Genomic DNA, 20,504 nt, shown 5'->3' on the forward strand with positions numbered 1-20,504 from the left:
AAGGACGATCTTATAGTAGGGTACTCCGCAATCAATACAAAATGCAAAGATACATGAAATATAATTACGCAACTCGACCACCACATGCCTAACCCCACTACGCATAGATAAGGCTACTCCCGGCATCGGCCTCTTATCGCCTCCAAAGTCAGCCTGCGGGGTGCGCGTGATTCTGTATGTTATGGGAAACGCAATATACTAACTAGCTGGTATATGGCAACAAATCTATGTCTTTCTACGAGTTCGCGACATATTTGCCAGTTCTCCCGTCCAGCTGGGCCTCCAAAACAGCGCCCGTCCCATTCAACACACTCTGAATAGCCTCCGGGAGCAGCTTACCCAGCTCGGCAACCGTGGCTGCAGTACCCGCCCAGATATGTCCTCCAGACGCTGCCTTGGCGATTCCGGGGTAGTCAGGGGTAGGTGCGAACGAAATGTTGAGGTCTTCATTCGTGGCGCGTGACCCGTCTCCATGGGGGTGCACCAGCAGCATGCTCTTCCGCGGCGCGTTCCAACCTTTATTGTTCAGAACGATCGTCAGCACCGGGATATTGTATCTTCGTGCAATCCAGTACACGGATCCTGGGACGGAGAAGAGGTATGTTCCATCTCCGACGATCTGGCAGACGAATTTTCCTTTGTTAGATCCGCCATGCTCTACGTCTGTTGCGAGCTTCATCCCTAATGCCCCGCCGCCTGACCAACCCAGACCACCACCACCGCAGTTGATCCAAGAGTTCGGGATTGTAGCTGCGATCTGGTCGGAGACGATTGGTGTGAGGGTTACGGACTCGATCGCCCAGAGAGTGTCGATTGGGCAGCCTTTTCGGATCTGGCTGATGAGATAGGGGGCATTCAGAGCTGCTTCGTCGCCGCCTGGTGGTGTTACTGCGAGCGCTGTTATAGCACGTCGTGCTTTGCGGAATTCCTCTTCTCGGATTTTCCCTTTTGTTGTGTTTCCCTCTGAGTTGACCACCTGCTTTAATCGCTCGTTGGATGAGACGTATTCATTGACCTGCTTGAACGCAGTTGCCGACTCGGCGCGGAAAGTTGCAATGGCAGGGATATAGAAAACGGGCATTTGCTGCTTGAGGGGGTCAACATCAACGTGGATGATCTTGGCAGATTCTGAGGGCCTGCACTGCGTGGGTATCCAGGGCACATCGCAATCAGCCACAAGAATGAGATCTGCTGTCTTGATGGCATCATGCAAACCATAGCGCATCCCCAATGATGCAGGGTGGTCTCCCGGGAAACACATATCACTTCCACCAGTATCCAAAACACGAACGCCTTTGAACGTATCCGCCAAGGTCACCAGCTCCTTCACCCCTCGAGCTTCACGTCCAGAATACCCCACAATAACCAGCGGTTCTTTTGCCGCAGCAAGCTCAGACGCAATAAGCTCAACCCCTTCTGAAGGGAGCGCCGAAGGCGCCACCCCAATTGCCGCATGCGGATTAACTCTATACGGCTGGATCTCCTCCTCCATGACCTCGCGTGCTCCAACAAGGTAAACAGGCCCCTTGGGATCACTCGTGGCAAACTGTAACGCCCGGTGAACCATCTGCTTAATGTTCTTCCCTGTCCGGATATCCGCCGAGTAGCGGCAGTACTGCGAGACAATCTGCTTTTGGTCAGGCACGTCCTGGATCCAGTGGATGTACTCGGTGCGGGAACCGCGCATCTCGCCCTCCAGCGTGAATGGGGATAGACCCGCGAAGATTAGAACTGGTGCACGCCCGCAGGAGGCATTGTGCACGGCAGCTCCGAGACCCTGGGTGCCGACGTCGACATGTACGATCACGCATTGCGGCTTTCCTGTCAATCTTGCATAACCGTCGGCCATCGATAGGGCCACCATCTGCAGGGTTGGGAGCGTAATTAGTAACGGCTACTAAGCATAATGCACCTGCACCTTGTTAAAGGGCAGACACTCAAAAGCTCGGGCGTACCTCGTTGGGGCAGGTGACAATCTTGGGGAACTCATCCGGCTTCTCTTTCTGGCCTTTGACCATGGCCTCGAGAATAGAGGGGTGATCAGAGCCAAGATTGACGAAGCAATGGGTGACGCCGGCCTGCAAAACCGTCAGTATTCGGCGAAATACTATGAGAGTAGCAGTTTGTCAGAAAAGAAGTACCTCCCATAGTGCCTCAAAAAAGGCAAATGAAGCTGTGTAGACCCTAGGTAGAGCATTAGTTCAGACCTTTTAAACTCAATCGAAGGGGCCGTATACATTGCGATGGATATAGAGTATCTAGGCCCAGTCAAAGCACAGAGGATCAAGTGGCCAGCAATGGTGTTGAAGGGAGGGGAGAGTGGGTATATGAGTGCCGGCCATGACGAGCGAGACGTGCTTAATAAAGTAATCACAAAGCAATCAATCGGCCATATCTCCGAGTGTACAGCCGAAGATTGACCAGAGCGTCGCACGAATTCCGCTGCGGGGTTGTGCATCTTGGATGGATCCATCTTCCCCACATTAACTAAGTGTGGTCGTTGAGGGTGATGGTCTACGCTCTATGGCGACGGTGGTTGGGACTGCCGACTTCGGGGATTAGGTATACCTCCGCGACATCGGAGAAAGGGCATGCTACGAACACTGGACATATACTGCCAAAGAAAGGTACCATGTTTATGTGTAAGGCCTAGTTTAGGCAATCTTTCCCACTCCATTCAAAGTCAAGTATACATCAGTCCCCCAGCCCCAGAGACTCTGGACGGCAATGCTGCCGCCAAAATACTCCGCATAGGCTCTACTAAGTGGAAGCCCATATCCGAGCCCAGCGATACTGCTCAGCTGGCCACTATTGTTCGATATCGTGTTCAGGGCGTCTATACTACTGCCTCCCTCTCCCATGTCCAAATCGGAGAACGTCGTAAAGCTGTATGACCAAACTTGCGGCAAAACTTCCGGCGATATGCCGCCACCCCTATCCCGGATTCGAAGTGTAATACTCTGCGACGAGGGCGTTGAGAATTTTATGGACTCGTTTGCGTCTGCGGTGCCAACGACAGTGTCGACATGGAACCCAACATCGCTGTGGGACTGGGTGCCTTGGGCCTCTACCGGCCTCGTAACTGGCTCGTGAGTTTGGCGGCTCGGTACGTCCGGTGCAGCCGCAATTGTCACCTCGATCGGCTCCCGTTCGTTTCCGCTCTCAATAACCGCCCTGAAAGCATTCTTCAATAGTTCGGTGAGAATATACTCCACGTGTACAGGAACGTGGGCAAAACTGGCGTCCGGTTGCCCGTCAATCTCCAATCGTGGGCGCACTCCGTACTTCAACTCGCAGATCTCTCCCACAAATTCCTCGCATGTCCTTACAATCCGAGCTGGTTGCAGGGCAGTATCAATAACCCCAATATAATTAGACGGTATCGTATTCTTCCGCGATTCTTTCGGTTCTTGAGACCCAGACATGCCATCTCCAACAGGCAGCGACGCAAAATGGAGGGCTAGATGCTGCTCGGCGATTAACCTCGTGCCAATTCGAGCACGCAAATGCGTATCTAAAAACCGGGTTACCTCCGCAGGGTCTATATATCTTCGGCATTCGAGAAACCCCCTGGCGAGAATCGGAATCGTGTTTGCGTGTGTGTGGACAAGGTCTGCAAGCACCTCGGCGAATTGGTTTTCCTCTTCCAGATTCGTCACCTGGCGCTTTTGCCAGGGGAGTAAAGTCGACAATGAGTGCACGTAGTTGCCGTAAATCTTTGATACATGGGGGTTTGCGACGACGATAAACGGAAGATTCCGCAGAGCTTCAATACGGGAGGCTAGGCGTGCGGGGAGGAGAGAAAGGGTGAAGTTAGCGGAGGCAAGCAGGGCATCTTTCGACAGTGGCGGGCGACCGTGCCTAGGGAGTTGTCATTAGCATTTACAACCTAGAAGAAATAAATATGGACTGCCATTCTCACTTTAACAAATCAGCAAGTGTCAGCGGATGCCGCCGACTGGCAGCAAGCTGAGCAACCTGATCATTCGCCCGGGGTGTCGGTTGACTCTGGGTGTCGAACCGGGAATGGCGTGAGAATGTAAAGCAGCGCACTGCGGTGGGATTACGGTATCGAAGGATGCTGTTTCGAATGCCACAACCTACAGACCGAGCCTGAAAAGGAATCGTTGTAGCCATAGCAAATATCAGCCATCCTGCGTTGTGGTTTGAGGAGCAAAAGTTGGTGAATCATTCCTGGCTGTCCGCGGTGAAGCACGGACTCACGTGCCAAGCGCTCCATAGACTGATTGTCGACTATGCGGCCCAGAGAGTTTGAGCAAACGCCTTGCCGCAATTCCCAAAAATAGGTATCTACAATATTTCCGTTCTCTGGTTATGTTCAAAAATATTTTGTTGCCTTGGCGGCATTGCAGAGGGTGCTTCAATCCTTGAGCGACTGGAGCAATAAGCTCATGCTTATCGCAGCTAGTGTTGCTCATCGATAAGATACGTCAGAAAGAGAGACATCCACCACAGCCCCTCATAACACGCCGCCTATACTTTTCTTAACAGAGCAGTTTTACCTTCGTCATCTCGACATGGATTTCTAGTGATTCTTTCTATCTTGCTGTCTCTCAGTTTGCAAACTATCCAGTGGAAGAACGCCTCAACACCGAAGTAGTACACTAAGGACTGAGACTTGTACAGCTCACAAGACCTCGGCGAATCCATGTATCCTCTTATCGTGAGATAAAAATCAAATTCGTAACTCGTACATCTCTTCATCGACTTCTTAAAAAAAAAGAAAGAAAGAAAAGAAAAGAAAAAGGAGAAATCCTCCAGGTATCGGTATCTCTTGCTCTATCGCTTGTCATTGCCAAAAAACCCAGGAAGCGCACGAACAAAGTCCGCGGTCACTGGGTCTTGACCTCTGCGTCCTCCTCAACGTGGATATGTGGGCTCGACTTGAAAGCAACAACAAGGTCATCGGAGTGTTCAACACTAAGTATTTTCAAGGTCAGCTGGGCCTTATTCCGAGGTGGTTGTAAGATGAGGAAGGCGGGCTTACGTGAAGCCCTTGATGAGGGTATATTCGTGCTTGATTGTTCCACCATTATCCTTAGCAGTGTTCTTGGCCCTGTTGTGGAACACTCGGCGTTAGCCACGGCTTGCATATATTGGATGGAAGGAATAGATAGACTCACTTCTCGAGCTCCTCAGGGGGGGAGTCCTTCTTCAGGGTAACCTGGAGTTGGTCAATATCACGTAAATGAACATAGGAAAGAGCTGCGAACATTGTACAGAGGCATCTTGGTTGATTGCAGAACAAGTGGGGGAGTAGCGGCAGAGGGAGAGTGATGCTTGGGTGAAAGATAGGGTGGATCGTAGATTAGAGGGTCCTCCAGCCGAAGGGCGGGAGCGCGGATTTATATAGCCTGTCGTTGCCGGGGAGGGGTGACTCAATAGGCAATCCGCCGTAATTAGATAAGGGGTTTCACCATTTACCGCAACTAGTTGCTGATAAAGACCAGGGGCCCATAGCGGTTGCCTACATGGATAGTCGTACTACCCAGTATCTTCTATTTTAGGTGTGCGTCTTTTGTAGAACACTATATTTACCTGCCACTCTTAGCCAATTTGAAGGATGTATTTTAAGCTCTGCGACTTCTTGCCCTGTCCTTAGAATCTACAGTTTGTAAAATCAATGCGCTCGCATCGCAGTCGCATCTCAGCATCACATACAACCAGCCCTGGCATCTGGCGTGATCGGCTCGAGCCTCGTGTGGCAGATGACGTACATTGGGAGCAAATGCGGGGCATGCACGTGATATGGCAAGCACGCCCGCAGCAGAATGACGACTTCGAGGTTGCACTGGATATTTTTAATCCTCAGTCTTCTCGACTGTGTACCTGGGCGCTTTTAAGCAATCTACATGTGGGTGGAAGGTTCTGGTAGTTATGGCGGACGCCACGGAGAACCCCTCGCAACCCGAACTCTGATACAGTGAGGGGTTGACAAGAGCATTGACTTTGAGCAACAGACTTCAACTAAAAATTGTGGAGTGCCTCTGGCAAATGATAAGAGCATGTAGTCCGAATCGACTGGCTCCTCAGAAGATGCCAGTGTGTCTTCACCCTTCAGAACCCAACCAAGCCGGATCCATCGTCTTCGCGTGGGGGCATTTTCAACCCATGCAGCCCAGTATACCTCGGGCTCTCGGGCTCTTTCCATCCCTCCAAAGCTTTGGTTTCAGTGATCTTATAAACTTCCACTCCCAGAGGACGCGTGGTTGCACCCATAGCGTCCTCCTTTGCTTCCCAGCCCCAGTTCGAAAGGTCGCCTGTTAAAACAACAATTAGTACATGCCAGAGGATATATTAGAGCGACAAGACTGATTGACAGACCTCCAGGACAAGCAGATAAAGCGCATAGCACGTCGACCTCGGCGAAGAATTCAAAATACTCGCCAGGCTTCGCCGGTGAGGTTTCCATGAAGTACTTTGCGTTCTCATCCAACCCTGTTACTTGAAAGACATTGAGGACGTCGTGAACATCGAGCTCGGTCAGGCCGAGCGGTAACACAGCACGAGTAAGGTTTGAGTGACAGTGGAAGTCGAATTGCTCCCCTCCCATCAGTAGATTAACTGTGGAAAGCCAAATTATCAGCGCAGTCCATACATAATGTAAGAAAGATGCCGCGAATGACCGTACCATATGGATCACAACGTGTACCCAGGAGGTCATGGACACGTCCTCCCCATCGCGAAGTCCCAAACCCCTTGCCCTCCTTCTGCTTCCCATCAACATCTAGTACCTCATGCAGCTGTCCACCGGCAAGCGAGTCGCCAGTGATCGTCACAAGGGGCCGCAGATACGGCAAGTTCGACCAGAGACGATCACCCACGGAGACATGCGAGGCGTGAATTTGGCGCGTGCGCGCAGCCCATAATCGCTCGCGGGGGTTTTTGGCGTTCCAAATATTGAGATCCCCCACCTGGGGTCCGTTTGGTGTTGTCAAGCGACAGATATGTCCGGCCGGCACTACCCACGCCTGAGCCGAGCAGGGACGGATGGTAAATGAACTCTCGAGAACCCGTGCGGAGGGGTTGGATACCGTCTCGGAGATATTCCTATAAATCTGGGTTGTTCCATGGACCGTGGAGTCCTTTGGAGCTGTGTATGCTGGGGGAGGCTGGCGTGGGGTGGTCATCTTGAGACTGCGTTGTGGGCGTGGTTCTCAGGGAAGCAGGATGGGATGCTTGTCGAGGTGACACGGACACGAAGGACGGCGCTTTAGTCAAGACATTTGGAGATACCCCGAATCGGGCCTAATGACAGTCGCGCAACCCGTCTCGTATCTATTACCATCTTCTCCAATAATTGTTATCGCCCCGCATATGCCCCTTCTTCGCTGCATGTCACTTCGAAGAATTACCTGCCTGGGGCCTCAAGGCAGCTGTGCCCATTCTATACAGTACTGTCAAGCCCGGCAGGCACTATATCCCCATTCGACCTCGGCTGCTGGGCAAGTTTATTTTGATGAAATACGTGAAATACATACTAATTAAAGTCTGTGGAAAGCAAAAACTTTTAAAGGATATAACTATATATATTTGCGTGTTGAACTAGTTATAGAAGAAAAACAAAATCCAAGCACCGATAAGATTAAATCCCGGCCCTCGCATATAGGCGCGGACATGGTTTAGTATAACCAGGGCACCAATAAACCAAGAGGAAGGTCTGAAGAGGTAATCTGATCAGAAAGAATGGTACCGGTGGTGCCTGAGTCATTTACTGAGTTTAATTCAAAACTATCATTATGCTAAATCCTCATTCCACCAAACCAACCCGTACAAAACAGAACCAACGAAATGTTCGGTTTACCTATGAACAGAAAATGATAGGGGTAGTAGTGGGGGGAAATATCTCCAAAAGAGCTGACGATGCAGAAAACAGAAGTAAAGAGTCAAACGCCCAAAACACCAGTATCGTCAGAAGAAGGGCCAGGATCATATCGGCCAAACATATAGGAAGCAAGAGTCGGATAGTGACCTAGGTGTCACGAACACGGGTCTGTCGTTTCGCGGTCCCAATATGCGTGTTGTGCACCTTAGTAGCGAATTTGAGACTGGTCAGGGTCTCGGACAGGTGAGCTTGTAGTGGGCTGACCATGACAAACATGAGTGTCTTCGAGTTTCCGCCCAGCGAGAATTGAAGAAGATATGTCAACTGTAGGAAATGTTAAGTTTCGTTCTTTTGCTCCGTGGGATTGGAACTTGGGGGTCATACCTTGCTGTTCCGGTAGGGAATGTGGCCCCCTTCCTTGCCTTGTCCTAGAGCTGCAATCACATCACCCAGACAACTCAAGCTGCGGTTGATGTTTTGCGTCTCTCTTAGCCTCTCTCCAGTTGCACCGCTGTGGCTTAGTCTCTCACTCCCAGCCAAGTCCACCAGATTGAGGGTTCCCTCACTGCGCTCGCCGGTAATGTAATTCTCCCCGATCAGCTTGAGGATGAAGACCGAGTGGGAGCGAGAAGAGCGCTCGTTAGCCTTCGTAGCAGCCACTGAGCGGTTGGCGGCCGCTCTCTTGAGAATAGACTCAACCATCTCCGGGGATTCTAGTTCGACGGTGGTAACGTCGGTGATAATAGTCTTCCCTCTCTGCATGTCGTGGCGGATGTCCAGTTTCTTCTTGTCCAACTCTTCTGCTCTACCCAGTAGATCGTTCAGGTTCTCGTTGTAAACTTCAACGAAGTTGCCTTCCATCTTATATCTCCAGCCCTTTTCCTCAAGGCTTGTAGCCGTCTCGTAAATTTGGTGCACAGCCCTGGGTATCATACCATCCAACGATGACATGGTGTGAGTCTTACCACTGCCGGTTTGGCCATAGCAGAATATACAAACGTTGTACCCATCCAGCGCGCTCTGCACAAGCTGACTGATTTCATCGAAGACGTCGCTATTCTGCGCTGCTGGGCCAAATACGTGGTCATATGAGAAATTGTGATTCTTTCTGGTCACAGCACCAAGACTGCTCTTCTCTTCCGGGCCGATGATATTGATCTCCTTGGAATCTTCCATATCGTCCGGGTAGGTAAACTGCGCTGCTTCCGATACATCTTCGATCCCTAGAGTGGGACGAACGCGGCAGAAAACCCTGATGTTGCCCTTGAGTTCCTGCACCTGGTTGTGTAATTTCCGCCTTAATGTTTCTTCTCTTCTGAGTTTTTCTTTGGCGGCATTGGTTTCGGCCGCAGCATCCATCATTTGCTGGTTCAATCGCTCAAAGGCCTCGGATTGCTCCTCCCTTCCGGATTCCAAGAACTCGATTCGCGCCTTCAGCGCACTAATAGTTGACTCCAAGGTTACGCTGTTGGCGCTGCTTGTATCCAAGTTCTGTCGGAGATTGTTGGTATTCCTTCGTTCCCGCTCAAGCTCGGCTCGCAAGGCTTGGAGATCATCTTGGGCGGAGGAAAGTTCCTTCACCTTCTTGTCAAGCTCGATCTGTGATAGTTGGGCATCAAGCGCGGTCTGCGAGTGGATCTGGTTCATCTCGCGAAGACGATTGGACTTCTCGTCATTCAACTCATGCTCAAAACGCCGATTTAGCTCACGAATCTCGGATTCGTGATGTGCCTTGAGCATATCCAGCTGCCTCTGGCCATCATATCTAGCCGTCTCAAGTTCGGTGCGCTGACGGGAGATAAGCTCTTCCACTGCAATTTCATGCTCACGCTGGGCGTGTTTGAAGGTATCCTCCACCGCTCCGATACGTGATTTGATAGATTCGACTTCCACACGGAGCTCCAGGTTTCGCTCGGTCAGCTCCTTCTTTGATTCTTCCAATTCGCCAACTGTAGTTCAAGGTATGTAAGCCCTGTATCTGATCAGGTGAGTGGCTTGCTTACCTCTTAGTTTGTACACCTCGACTGCCTCCTTGAGGCCTGAACTCGCTTGGCCATGTTGGTTCAATTGAGACACGAAACTGCTCAAGAGATACTCCATGTTCTGTTCCCGTGCGTCTTGATCCCACTCGCCGCCTGTAGAAAAGTTAAATCCCTTGATCTTGGTTTCTTTGTTCAAGAATCCAGGTGATGGTGCCCGCTTCTTTTTGGGTGAGTGGTTAGGGAACTGAGGGCTGGGGTGGGTGAACATGGTAGGCTTGGGGACGGGTATTTTTGACGGGGTAAAAATTGGGGCTCTGTCATGTTTGGGAAACATGTTAGAACTCGTGATATCGCAAGGGAATGGGCCCAAACTCAAGTTCTTCATGGATGTGCATATTGAATTCTCGTCAGGAGAGGGCTCCAAACAGGGTTCCAGAAGAGGAGACAGAGCGGCGCGTGCTTCCCTCTGAGAACCAAGACCGGCTTGCCATGACGGAAACAGTGGGGCAGGGGGGGTAGGCGGGGATAACAAGAAATATGAGGTGTGCATACCCTTACGTTTGCCAAGTACTCTGCGGGAGTTTTCTTCTTCATGGGTATCCAAGGACGTTGCGGGACGGGGAATCGAGTGTCCGTTCGGTCTGCGGGAGGTGCTCATGGAGGAATTGGGGCGCCCCATGGTTGACGAAGAATGCGGACCCCTGGATCGTGAGGCCGCTGAAGCCGACCGGGTCAAGGTGGATGAGGCGTAGGAGTTTGCGCGGCCGTGAGCCTTTGTCGTTCCATTAACGGATCTCGATGCGGACGGCGTGCCTGCGCCTGCTCTCGCGCTCTCGGTGGTACTTCTCGTACGAGAGGGTTCTTTACCTGTCATGTTAAATTCATACTCGGCTTGAGTTGTTCGGGATACCTACGCGGCACCGCGGTGGGCTTGTTCGCAATTGCGCCTGGTTGCGGCAACCTCGAGCGAGAGTTCGTTCCGGACGGGTTCATCTCCTTGAGCCCAGGGATGCGCGATCCCTGTATTCTCGACTGTACCTGGTATTCATATTAGGACGGACACGCCTCGTCTGGGGTTTCAATGGCAGTCAAGTACCGGGCTTCCGTTCTCCATGATACCAGTCTCCTCGCAGACAACAAAACTATGTGAATGGATGGGGAAGTCAAGGATGCAAGGACGACAATAAACAAATCAATGAGCGACCTGCAGCGTGTCGGCAGCCGAGCTGCGTTGTCAGTTGGCGGAGTATCTATCGACAAAGTGGGTTGATTGATATCGAATGGGTGGACGAGTGATTGATTGTTGGTGAACTGCTTTTAGTTTCTGGTTTCTGGAGCGACGGAGGGCGGTAAACAAATTCAGCTGACTGAGCCATCTTCCAGCGGGGCCGCGCTATACCATCCTGGGACTAGCGGTAATGGAGTCACAACGTTTCAACGTTTCAAGGGCTTCATGCGCAACAGAGTCAACTTCATACTCGATGATCTTCATTAATTTACTTCCTTTTTACTTGAATATTGTGGCCCTAGCCTATCGCTCCATCTCTGCTTGACCGGCTGAAACACTGTTGCCCTCGAACTGTTTCAATGCGGTGGTGCTCAACTTGGACCGAATTCAAGCTCCCCCGGCGCCCCAGTAATTACCACCGTTTCTATTCTTAATTGTTCCAAGTTACTTATCGCCCTCGAACTGCTTTCTGGGCTCCTCCCTTTCACCCCCCCAGTTTCACTTCTCCTCCCTTTCTTCATTGGATTCTCGTTGAACCTGCTTTTTGGTTCTTCTTATACCCAGCACTATGTCTGGCCGTTTCGTGCGCTCATCCAAGTACCGTAAGCTTGTTTCCCTCCCCCTCGCGCTGCCCGCGATCTGACAGGTAGCAAGGCCACGTCTTCGGACGACCAACACGAAAGGTACGACACAACCCCCTCAGTCCACGTCACAGGAGTTTAACAAGGCTTACAATTGCGCAGGATCAATGCTATGATAACCTCCGTGTTTCCCGCAATGCCTGGGATACCAACCTGGTGAAGGTTCGTGATCGTCACCGCTCTTCAATCGCCCGCCGCTCTCAGCCGCCTAACAAACCGTCAGGTCAACCCCCGTTATCTCTCCGTCAACTGGGAAGCCGGTGGTGGAGGTGCCTTTGCCGTAGTTCCTCTCAGCGAGCGAGGCAGACTTCCCGAGCGGATACCTTTGTTTCGTGGGCACACCGCAGTTGTTCTAGATACGGACTGGTAAGCAGGATCCATTACCACCCTTTGTCGCAATGGTCAACACAGGCCAACATGTGCAGGAATCCTTTCAACGACGACTTAATTGCTTCTGGATCCGATGATGGCAGAGTATGTGCACCTCTAGTTTGAATCACTTTCGTGGAATGCCCAGCCAGACTAAACGGTCCATAGGTCTACCTTTGGCGAGTTCCTGAGGGGTTCACGGTCAACCCCGACGTAGACTCCGATGATATTCAAGACATCGCGCCTGTTGGAAAACTTAGCGGTCACCCGAAGTAAGTACCTATACATTAAGCCTGTTTGCGATTAACATTCTCACACCTACGACAGAAAGGTAGGCCACGTGCTCTTTAACCCCGCGGCCGAAAACATCCTCGCGACGGCATCCGGAGACTATACTGTGAAAATCTGGGATATTGAGGCTGGCGCATCCAAGCTGACGCTGAATGTGGGTGATATTGTGCAATCGCAATCCTGGAGCGCGAACGGTTCTCTTCTCGTTACCACCTCCCGTGACAAGAAGCTGCGCGTATGGGATGTCCGTCAAGAACGGCCTGCACATGAGGGTCCGGGGCACACAGGGGCCAAGAACAGCCGTTCAGTATGGCTGGGTGAACGTGACAGGTTTGCAACCACCGGTTTCTCCAAGATGAGTGACCGCCAGCTGGCTCTCTGGGATATGCGATCCCCCCAACTGCCCATTGATGGCTTCAAGACCCTCGACTCTATCTCTGGTGTGTGCATGCCGTTCTGGGACGACGGTACCCAGTGCCTGTACCTGGCTGGTAGAGGGTAAGTTCGTATGCGCGGATTTTAGATGTAGATTGCTAATGACTATAGTGATGGCAACATTCGATACTACGAGCTGGAGAACGACAAATTTGAGTACCTATCGGAATATAAGTCTGCGGACCCCCAGCGAGGTATTGCATTCATGCCTAAGCGTGGTGTGGACATGCACGACAACGAGGTTACCCGCGCCTTCAAGACCGTTAACGATACCTACATCGAGCCGATTTCTTTCATTGTTCCTCGTCGAGCCGAAACATTCCAGGACGATATTTACCCACCTACCATTGGCGTGACACCCGCCATGAATGCCTCAGAATGGTTCTCCGGCAAGGAGGCCATCCCACCTAAGATATCCATGGGCAGTCTCTACGATGGCCAAGGTTTGAAGGAGGTTACCGGTATCCAGGACAAGCCCACCTCTAGCTTGAGTACCGAACCTAAGCCCGAGCCCAAGCGCGAGCCAGAGGCCAAGCCCGCCTCTCCAGTCAAGAAGGCGCCTGAGCCTGTCTCCGAGCCAACACCAGTGGCCAAGCCAGCACCGTCCATGAAGGACCAGGGCGCATCTATGGCTGCTATGGTGAACAAGTTCGCGGATGACGAGGAGCCCGAAAAAGTGGAGGAGTCAAGCTTTGATGAGCCCTCGAAGCCAGTCGAACGGTCTACTCGTTCCCCCGGAACTTCCTCACCATCGGTCAAGGCTAGCCCGTTCGTACAAAAGGAAGATCCGATCAAAGCACAGTCCCCTACCACGGTAAGCTATTCATATTATACTTTGAACAGCTATATCGTAGATTTTACTAACTCGTCATTTCAGGCCTCACCTACGACTGGCGACCGCTCCCCTGTGCCGACTACTCCAAGCACCCAGCCCTCAGCCCCGTCAAGCACCACTGGATCCGTCCCAACTGACACTGTCCAGCGCGAAATCAGTGCCATCAAGGACCTTATTGCGGAGCAAACCAAGACCATCGCATCACAGGCACAGCAAGTGTCGAAACTCACTACCGAGATCGAATCCCTCAAGGCTCAGCTGGGCTAGCCTCCATCCTTATTGCTCTTGTACTCTACCACGCATACACATTACACCCAAACCTCTCCCACTCCTGGTCCGAATTTTTATCTTACTCTGCTTACTTACTTGCCTGCCTCTCTTGTGTGCCTCGCGGGATTTCCCAATCCTGGTTGCTGTGCTCTAGCTAGCGTGTAGTTGACGTACCCTTCAATTCAGTTGGAAAGATAGAAAGAAAGGATATTCAGGACGAGTCTCTCGTTTCCCCTTACCCTTCAGCCCTGTTCATAGCTGTCTGTTTGTTTGTCTATCTGGTCTGGTTCTGTCATTGTTATGTTAGTAGATGTGATGCACTGATCTCGTCGTTTCTTTTTGTATAGCTTAGCTTAGCTTACAGCATGATAGCAATGTGGATACCTACTTATTGGCTTTACGCTTCTCGTTTACTGAAGTATGTCCTACTTCACGGAGTATATACTTTTCAAGAGTGTATTGGATATTTAAGTTCCCATTGTAACTCATTAGACACAAGGTAGATTCTCGCCTTTTCTATGCAAGAACTGGGCCCGGGCCATCATCTGTCGTAACGAGTAAACGCCTCATCTATCTGCTAACTTTTGATACACTTCGGGGTTTCCATGTATAAAGATATGGTGGTAGGAAAAATGTTGTGCAAGTCTTAATCCCATCGGCTCGCTTCTCGTTCTCTTTCTACTCTTGCGGCCCTGGCGTCATCACTCTCATCATCGTATTTGTAGTTAAGTCGACGCCCGCCTCGTTCCTGACGACTGTCTCGGCGGCGGCTGGGTTTGCTGGTGGTGTCCCGGTCAGCTTGCATTGCTTCACGGCGTTGCTGCTCTTTGAGCAAACGTTCACGATTTCGAGCTTCACGTTCTAGAGTATGGGGGTCTTTCTCGGGTTCAGATGGTTTCGAGGACGGCACCGCCTTTTCCCTCGAGTCTCTCGGACGGTCTCTGTTACTGCCTGAGCCGCGAATATCATCTTCGCGGCTACGCTTGATCTTCCTAGAGTGGTAATCACTATCGATCGCTGATTCAGACCGATCTCGTCGAGATCGCTTCCGATCTTTTTCTCGTTCACGAGGACGATCTCGCTCTCTGTCGCGTTCTCTCTCCTTTTCTCGGTATCGGTCACGGTCACGGTCACGGTCACGCTCTCGATCACGCTCTCGATCGCGGTCACGTCGACGCACTTCCCTATCTCTTTCTCGGTCCTCTTCACGTCGACTTGAGCGATCCTTTCCGGATCGACGAGAGTAACTCGAACTTTCTGGAGCACCGGCGTTTCTACTACGAGATTTGGAGCTACCCCTCTCTTCCTCAATGGGTGCGAGGCGGTCATCATCTCGGCTATCACCATTACGAGCAGGGCTTGCGCTCCGACTGCGGCTGCGATGACGCTGGGACCGACGGGACCGATGAGAACGCTTGGATTTCTCCCTGTACCGGGATGACCGATGGGATTCGACAGAGGGCGATCGGGTGCGTTGACCATCTTCTCCTCCAACCCTGTCTTTCTCCTCGTAATGTTTTCTATGTCGTGATCGTGGCCGATCATGTGTGACCTTGTCATTCTCAATACTACGAGATCGCTGACGGTATCGACGACTGTTCGATCGGGAGCGAGAGGGAGACCGCGTTCTGCTTCTTGATCTTGATCTTGCTCTTGAGACAGACCGGGTTGTCGATTGAGGATGCTGATCTTCCTGAACTGCCTCTGAATGTGGCCTGCGAAATATCCTGTTAGGTTATGATACAGGATACGTGATATGAGAAAGGGACTTACGTTTCGGAGGCATTAGCGCTTCGTTCTGCTGGTATCGACGCACGCCCAGCTGGCTGGAAATTCCTCTGACGAAAGACGCTGGTATTAGGGAGCCCTTGTCTCATTGCTCTAGGTGCAGCTGGAGCACCTTCAACACCCGGCCCTCGCGGGGGCACGGTATTCCCTGGCATAAACTGCTGTCCACCGAAGCTACTGCCACGACCATGGAAGCCTCCACGAATATAACCACCGCCTCTACCAAAGCCTTGATTCATATGAGTAGGTACGCCGATGCCACCGGCACTATTGGTTTGATCAAGACTGTCAATTGTAGGGATACCTTGTAACTGATGTTCATCGGTGTTTGCGACTTGGTCAGGAGCTCCACGAGGCGTTTCCAGGCCAGCACCATTCGGCGCATCGTTCAAATCTCCTGATGCTAAATCTTTGGTGGAACTTGGGTCAGCCGCTGGGTTTGGACCCTCATCTGCGTTCTTTCCTGTTTCCCCAGAAGCCGCTGCACCCACTGCGCCTTCCTCAGGCTGGGGCTCCATGCTCTGCTCCATGCTAGAATATGCATTATCTTGGGCTGGTGCGTTAGCATTATGAGGGAAATTAGAATGCATATGGCCACTGTAGCCGCCGCGGCCGCGGCCACCGGAGTAGTACCCACGACCGCGACCACGATAATTACCAGGGCCATTGTAGCCATTCTGGAAATCTTGGCTAGAAAACTGCTGTTGCTGCATTTGAGGATGAACTCCGTTGGATTGAGACATATTATATCCGCCAAATCCAGAGGGATCCCCAAATTGCGCGCCCATACCATTCGCGAAAGCATTTGGATTGAATTTATCTTCGCCTCCATTCCACATATTGTTTTGAGAGCCGTCCCAACCACCGTACATCCCCTGACCAGCGTTGAAATTCATTCCCATATTCATGCCATTGCTCATGCCATTCATGTTCATTCCGTAGCCCCCAAACATGCCCTGACTCGCGGCCATCGGGTCCATGCCCATTCCCGCCATTCCTGTACACGTTCGTTAGTTCTATGCTTTCCAGGTCGATAGTAAAGTGTGATAACGTACCCATAGGGTTGGGGAAGCCCATCATTCCGTTGCCCATAAACTGAGCCATCGGATTTGCACCCCATGCCATGTTCGGAAACATTGCGGAGTTCATATTGAATCCCATGGCGTTTTGGAAACTAGCGTCGGGAACAGAGTCCTGGGCTTTTTCTTGCTCAGCTTTTAGAGCGGACTCGCTATCACCGGCGTTATCTCCTTCAGCGGTCTCATCCTGCTCTGCATCATGCGTTTCATTCGTTGCGTCAGGACCGGCCTGCTCAGTGAGTTCATCCTGTGAGTACCAATTAGCCCTCCACCCTAGATTGATATGTGTGGTAGAATCTAGTACCTGAGTTATGCCGTTCGTCCCTTCTTGTTCCGCATCGGGCGCTTTGGATTCGACGACAGCAGGAGTTGCATTATCAACAGACTGCGCTGTAGATGAATCCTCCGTTTGATTCGGCAATGCTGCTCCACCCGCTGGAGTCTCAGTAGTCCTCGACTCTTGCTGAGTATCTTGTCTGGGGGCGGTCTCTTCTGAGGGTGCAGCATCGGGAGTAGCAGGTAATGACGCTTGTCGCTCTTTCTCGCGTTTCTTTTCTTCCGTACGGAGGAACGCTTTGAGGGTTGTTCGGAGGGCTTTGTTTGGTTTGCAGAGGTCGGAGGAGAGTGGGGTATGCGCGCATACGGGACATGTATCCGGAAGGGATGCCTGGCCTGCAAGTTTTGTAAGAGCCAGGACAGATTATTATGGCCAGGTTTGGTTGTAAAATGCTTACAATTTTCACAAATTGCTTGATCGCAGCAGGGAAGGCGAAAGGCGTTTACAGCCAGCTTGTTGCAGATGGCGCAGCGCAATTTGAACGGTATATCATCTTGACTCAAGGAGCTGAAGGATAAATGAGATGTGTTAGCACTCGGCGCACAAAACATATTATCATGGCAGTAACTCACGAGGCAATGTCCATCAAGCCCGAAGGCTGAAGAGCCGCAGCCATGGCGAAGATAAGCTACACGTGCACAGCAAGCAAGCGGACTCGACTCGAGAATTATATTTATGTTTATGACAAGGGGAGGGTGGCCGAGCAGGCGAACGAGGGCGACATGACTTCAATCGACCATCAGTCCAATCTCCAACTGGTCACACGAGAATGGGCGGCGGTAGGACTTGACGTGCCTGAGGAGAATCTCTGTCGCAACAGCCGTCGGAGTGGAGGCGGAGACCGGAGCCGGAAGAACTTGCACCCACCCTTCACTTTGGCTGACACTAACTCGGTTACGTCTCACAAGGAGCTTGTTTTGACGAGAACAGCTACGTTACTTGGATGCCTAGACCCTTGCTCTGCAAGGCTCCGACGCAAGGTTGACTGGAAGGGGCTCGAAGCATTGAGGCCTGGGAACGTGCATGTCAGAGTGACATCGACTGCCGACGAGGCTCCCAGCCTTCTCTCTCATTTGCCCCGCTAAGCCTAGTAGTGCGTTATATCCATGTTTAGGGCATTTATGTTGAGAATGGGATCGAGGACGCGATATCAGATTAGATCAAGTAATTTTGGTCCCTCACGGTGTAGATGCCAAAGGGCAGTAAGACGGATTCCTGTGGCAGGCGATACCCGCCGCAATGACGTGGAGGTTTCAGCCTGGCACAGCGAGTCCTCTACATCTCGAGGCTCTGTGTATCATCATGTAGCGTCCGGGGCATGGAGGTGTTCACAGGGACGAGTAAACAGCAAACAAATAGCAAACAAGTATCAATAATCAATAATCATAAATAAAACACACTCCGTAAGAGATAAGTTAAGGTTAATTTGCATCATCAACGAACAACAGAGGCAGGATCACGCGCCAGAAGGCCAATGAGGGCTGTGTCCACCAGGGATGACTGTTTGGTTGCAGTGGCGACGTCAGTACAGTGCTAAGGTAAGAGTCATTACGACAGTGCCACGTGATGTGGGTGAGAGCAGGCTGCAGATTAAACAGGCTGGAGTTGAGAGTCGGAGAGAGAGACAAGGTCGAGGAGTGTTGGTATAAAAGAAGACGAAGCGACTGAAAAAGAAAGGAGGAAATTAAGTAAGCAGGGTTCACCAAGGAATTCGACCAAAAACCGAAAAGTGATTTTGATTTTGCTGATTTTTGTTTAAAATTAGCGCGGCAAGGCAGGGTTAAAAGGGCTAAAAAGGTCCGCCCGCTCCCCCCGGAGGAAAGAATTCGAATCTCTTTTCTGGCTCACTGCCACGTCCCCGACCGCCTTGGGCCCACGCACCGGAGCTTGGGCCATCAACAACGATCTACGCAGTACTGCATCACGACTTGATATCACAGCCGCCTTGATTCCATTTGGATCAGTTTACGATTCCAGAAGATCTCGCAGCAGAGGTAATTGCGCCATTTCCTCTTTCCCACTCTGGGCACGCACTCGTTGCTGCTCTACGCCCGTCCGTCCCTCGACGCGCCGTATACTCCATATACATACAAAGTCTATCAAGTATCAACCCTGTGGTTGATACGACTTTATAATCATCGTTGTCAACAATTGCTGAGATCCGATTTTGCCAGCAATGACAGAGCAAGACAATTCTTATCGACCCCGTTCTCCCGACTTCTCCACCTTCCAGCCCACCATTCCCTCCCAACCCGTTTACCAATTCCCGGGCCACCTCTCCCACCGCGCTTCTTACGACGCCTCACCCTTCTTCACCCCGCAATACCAACAACCACCAGTCGCGTCGACGAGGGCAAGCCAGCAATACGTCCCTCCCTTCGCTGATAACAGTTACGAGTCCGAAATGGCTCGCCGATCCTCTCGTTTGGCGCGTTCACTTGACGTCGCGCCGGTACCAGAGCCAAAGTACATGGAGCCCGTTTCTCCAGAGGAGCCACAAGAGCCCGCGGGGCCGCTAGAGCCTTTAGAACCCCTAGAGCCTCCCAAGGTAGACCCAGCTGCAAGTATTGAGGTTAAGACCAAATTTCCGGTTGCGCGCATCAAGCGCATCATGCAGGCCGATGAAGATGTAGGCAAGGTCGCGCAAGTGACGCCTATTGCTGTCTGTACGTATTTAACAACTCCTATTAGTTGAGAAACGATGCTAACATGCTGCATAGCCAAAGCACTCGAACTTTTCATGATCTCACTTGTCACAAAAGCGGCCAAAGAAGCCAAAGACCGGAATTCGAAACGCGTGACCGCGTCGCATCTCAAGCAAGCGGTTTCGAAGGATGAAGTATTAGATTTCCTGGCAGAGATCATCGCCAAGGTCCCAGATCAACCGACCGGGCGAAAGCACGAGGACGATGGAAGCGATCAAAACGAGCAACCGAAACGGAAACGTGGCGGTCGGCGTCCAAAGGATGATAGCGATTGAATTCTTGCAATCATTAATCATTCTGTTTCTTCGTGTTTTTATTTGGGATGATGGGTAGCGTTTCTTTTGTGTTTAGACCGGGATGGTGCGCAAATACTTTCGGCGTTGTGGAGGTGGTCCGGCGTGCACCCTCGATGTGAATAGGGCTTTAATCTTGTTTATTATTTATCTGATTTCGAGGCCACAGCCAGGCTTTCAACTTCATCTCTTGATCCCCCTTCTACGTAGTGTGGAAATCAGTGACCCGTACTCTGCAGTACAGAGGACAATGTAGGCGCGCTAGTCCAAAGTAGGAAATAGTACGCTATGCTTCTTTCGGATTCAGGGACATCAGGCCGCATATCGACGGAGTACTTCCACTCCTCTCCCTCTTATCTCTCGCCCAGCAGTCAACTCCCTGCTCATACTTCTTCCTGCGGAGGA

The 20,504-nt window shown here is 51.5% G+C and overlaps 7 protein-coding genes across 7 annotated transcripts; 2 read left to right on the top strand and 5 right to left on the bottom strand.

Annotated features, from left to right (window-relative positions):
- Nucleotides 1-235: 235 nt before the first annotated feature.
- Nucleotides 236-4,137, bottom strand: ASPVEDRAFT_130575 (uncharacterized protein; the record flags this gene model as incomplete). Its single annotated transcript, XM_040806735.1, has 6 exons — nucleotides 236-1,864; nucleotides 1,956-2,078; nucleotides 2,142-2,184; nucleotides 2,217-2,458; nucleotides 2,673-3,861; nucleotides 3,923-4,137. 6 exons carry the CDS (start codon nucleotides 4,135-4,137, stop codon nucleotides 236-238), a joined length of 3,441 nt encoding a protein of 1,146 aa, XP_040667420.1.
- Nucleotides 4,138-4,735: 598 nt separating this feature from the next.
- On the bottom strand, nucleotides 4,736-5,481 carry ASPVEDRAFT_41268 (uncharacterized protein). The gene is made up of 4 exons (XM_040812307.1): nucleotides 5,235-5,481; nucleotides 5,145-5,185; nucleotides 5,009-5,077; nucleotides 4,736-4,941 (listed from the first exon to the last, which is right to left on the bottom strand). Exons 1-4 carry the CDS (start codon nucleotides 5,247-5,249, stop codon nucleotides 4,854-4,856), a joined length of 213 nt encoding a protein of 70 aa, XP_040667421.1. The 5' UTR covers nucleotides 5,250-5,481; the 3' UTR covers nucleotides 4,736-4,853.
- Nucleotides 5,482-5,815: 334 nt separating this feature from the next.
- ASPVEDRAFT_41270 (urea carboxylase-associated family protein) lies at nucleotides 5,816-7,422 on the bottom strand. The gene is made up of 3 exons (XM_040812308.1): nucleotides 6,653-7,422; nucleotides 6,346-6,585; nucleotides 5,816-6,281 (listed from the first exon to the last, which is right to left on the bottom strand). Exons 1-3 carry the CDS (start codon nucleotides 7,149-7,151, stop codon nucleotides 6,079-6,081), a joined length of 942 nt encoding a protein of 313 aa, XP_040667422.1. The 5' UTR covers nucleotides 7,152-7,422; the 3' UTR covers nucleotides 5,816-6,078.
- Nucleotides 7,423-7,555: 133 nt separating this feature from the next.
- On the bottom strand, nucleotides 7,556-11,130 carry ASPVEDRAFT_41272 (putative kinesin family protein (KlpA)). Its single transcript, XM_040812309.1, has 6 exons — nucleotides 10,925-11,130; nucleotides 10,743-10,866; nucleotides 10,381-10,689; nucleotides 9,850-9,981; nucleotides 8,231-9,795; nucleotides 7,556-8,170 (listed from the first exon to the last, which is right to left on the bottom strand). Exons 1-6 carry the CDS (start codon nucleotides 10,940-10,942, stop codon nucleotides 7,994-7,996), a joined length of 2,325 nt encoding a protein of 774 aa, XP_040667423.1. The 5' UTR covers nucleotides 10,943-11,130; the 3' UTR covers nucleotides 7,556-7,993.
- Nucleotides 11,131-11,299: 169 nt separating this feature from the next.
- On the top strand, nucleotides 11,300-14,299 carry ASPVEDRAFT_41273 (coronin). Its single transcript, XM_040812310.1, has 9 exons — nucleotides 11,300-11,658; nucleotides 11,711-11,739; nucleotides 11,800-11,859; nucleotides 11,921-12,063; nucleotides 12,123-12,171; nucleotides 12,235-12,338; nucleotides 12,394-12,855; nucleotides 12,904-13,606; nucleotides 13,670-14,299. Exons 1-9 carry the CDS (start codon nucleotides 11,625-11,627, stop codon nucleotides 13,892-13,894), a joined length of 1,809 nt encoding a protein of 602 aa, XP_040667424.1. The 5' UTR covers nucleotides 11,300-11,624; the 3' UTR covers nucleotides 13,895-14,299.
- Nucleotides 14,300-14,332: 33 nt separating this feature from the next.
- ASPVEDRAFT_647803 (uncharacterized protein) lies at nucleotides 14,333-17,962 on the bottom strand. Its single transcript, XM_040815747.1, has 6 exons — nucleotides 17,674-17,962; nucleotides 17,499-17,608; nucleotides 17,069-17,436; nucleotides 16,741-17,011; nucleotides 15,671-16,682; nucleotides 14,333-15,612 (listed from the first exon to the last, which is right to left on the bottom strand). Exons 1-6 carry the CDS (start codon nucleotides 17,715-17,717, stop codon nucleotides 14,544-14,546), a joined length of 2,874 nt encoding a protein of 957 aa, XP_040667425.1. The 5' UTR covers nucleotides 17,718-17,962; the 3' UTR covers nucleotides 14,333-14,543.
- A 1,041-nt stretch (nucleotides 17,963-19,003) lies between these two features.
- Nucleotides 19,004-20,248, top strand: nctA (negative cofactor 2 transcription regulator complex subunit BUR6). Its single transcript, XM_040812311.1, has 2 exons — nucleotides 19,004-19,767; nucleotides 19,822-20,248. The coding sequence occupies exons 1-2, from the start codon at nucleotides 19,278-19,280 to the stop codon at nucleotides 20,079-20,081; spliced, it is 750 nt and encodes a 249-aa protein (XP_040667426.1). The 5' UTR covers nucleotides 19,004-19,277; the 3' UTR covers nucleotides 20,082-20,248.
- Nucleotides 20,249-20,504: the final 256 nt, after the last annotated feature.

Source organism: Aspergillus versicolor (assembly GCF_001890125.1).
Source record: "Aspergillus versicolor CBS 583.65 unplaced genomic scaffold ASPVEscaffold_4, whole genome shotgun sequence".
Taxonomy (NCBI): Eukaryota; Fungi; Ascomycota; class Eurotiomycetes; order Eurotiales; family Aspergillaceae; genus Aspergillus; species Aspergillus versicolor.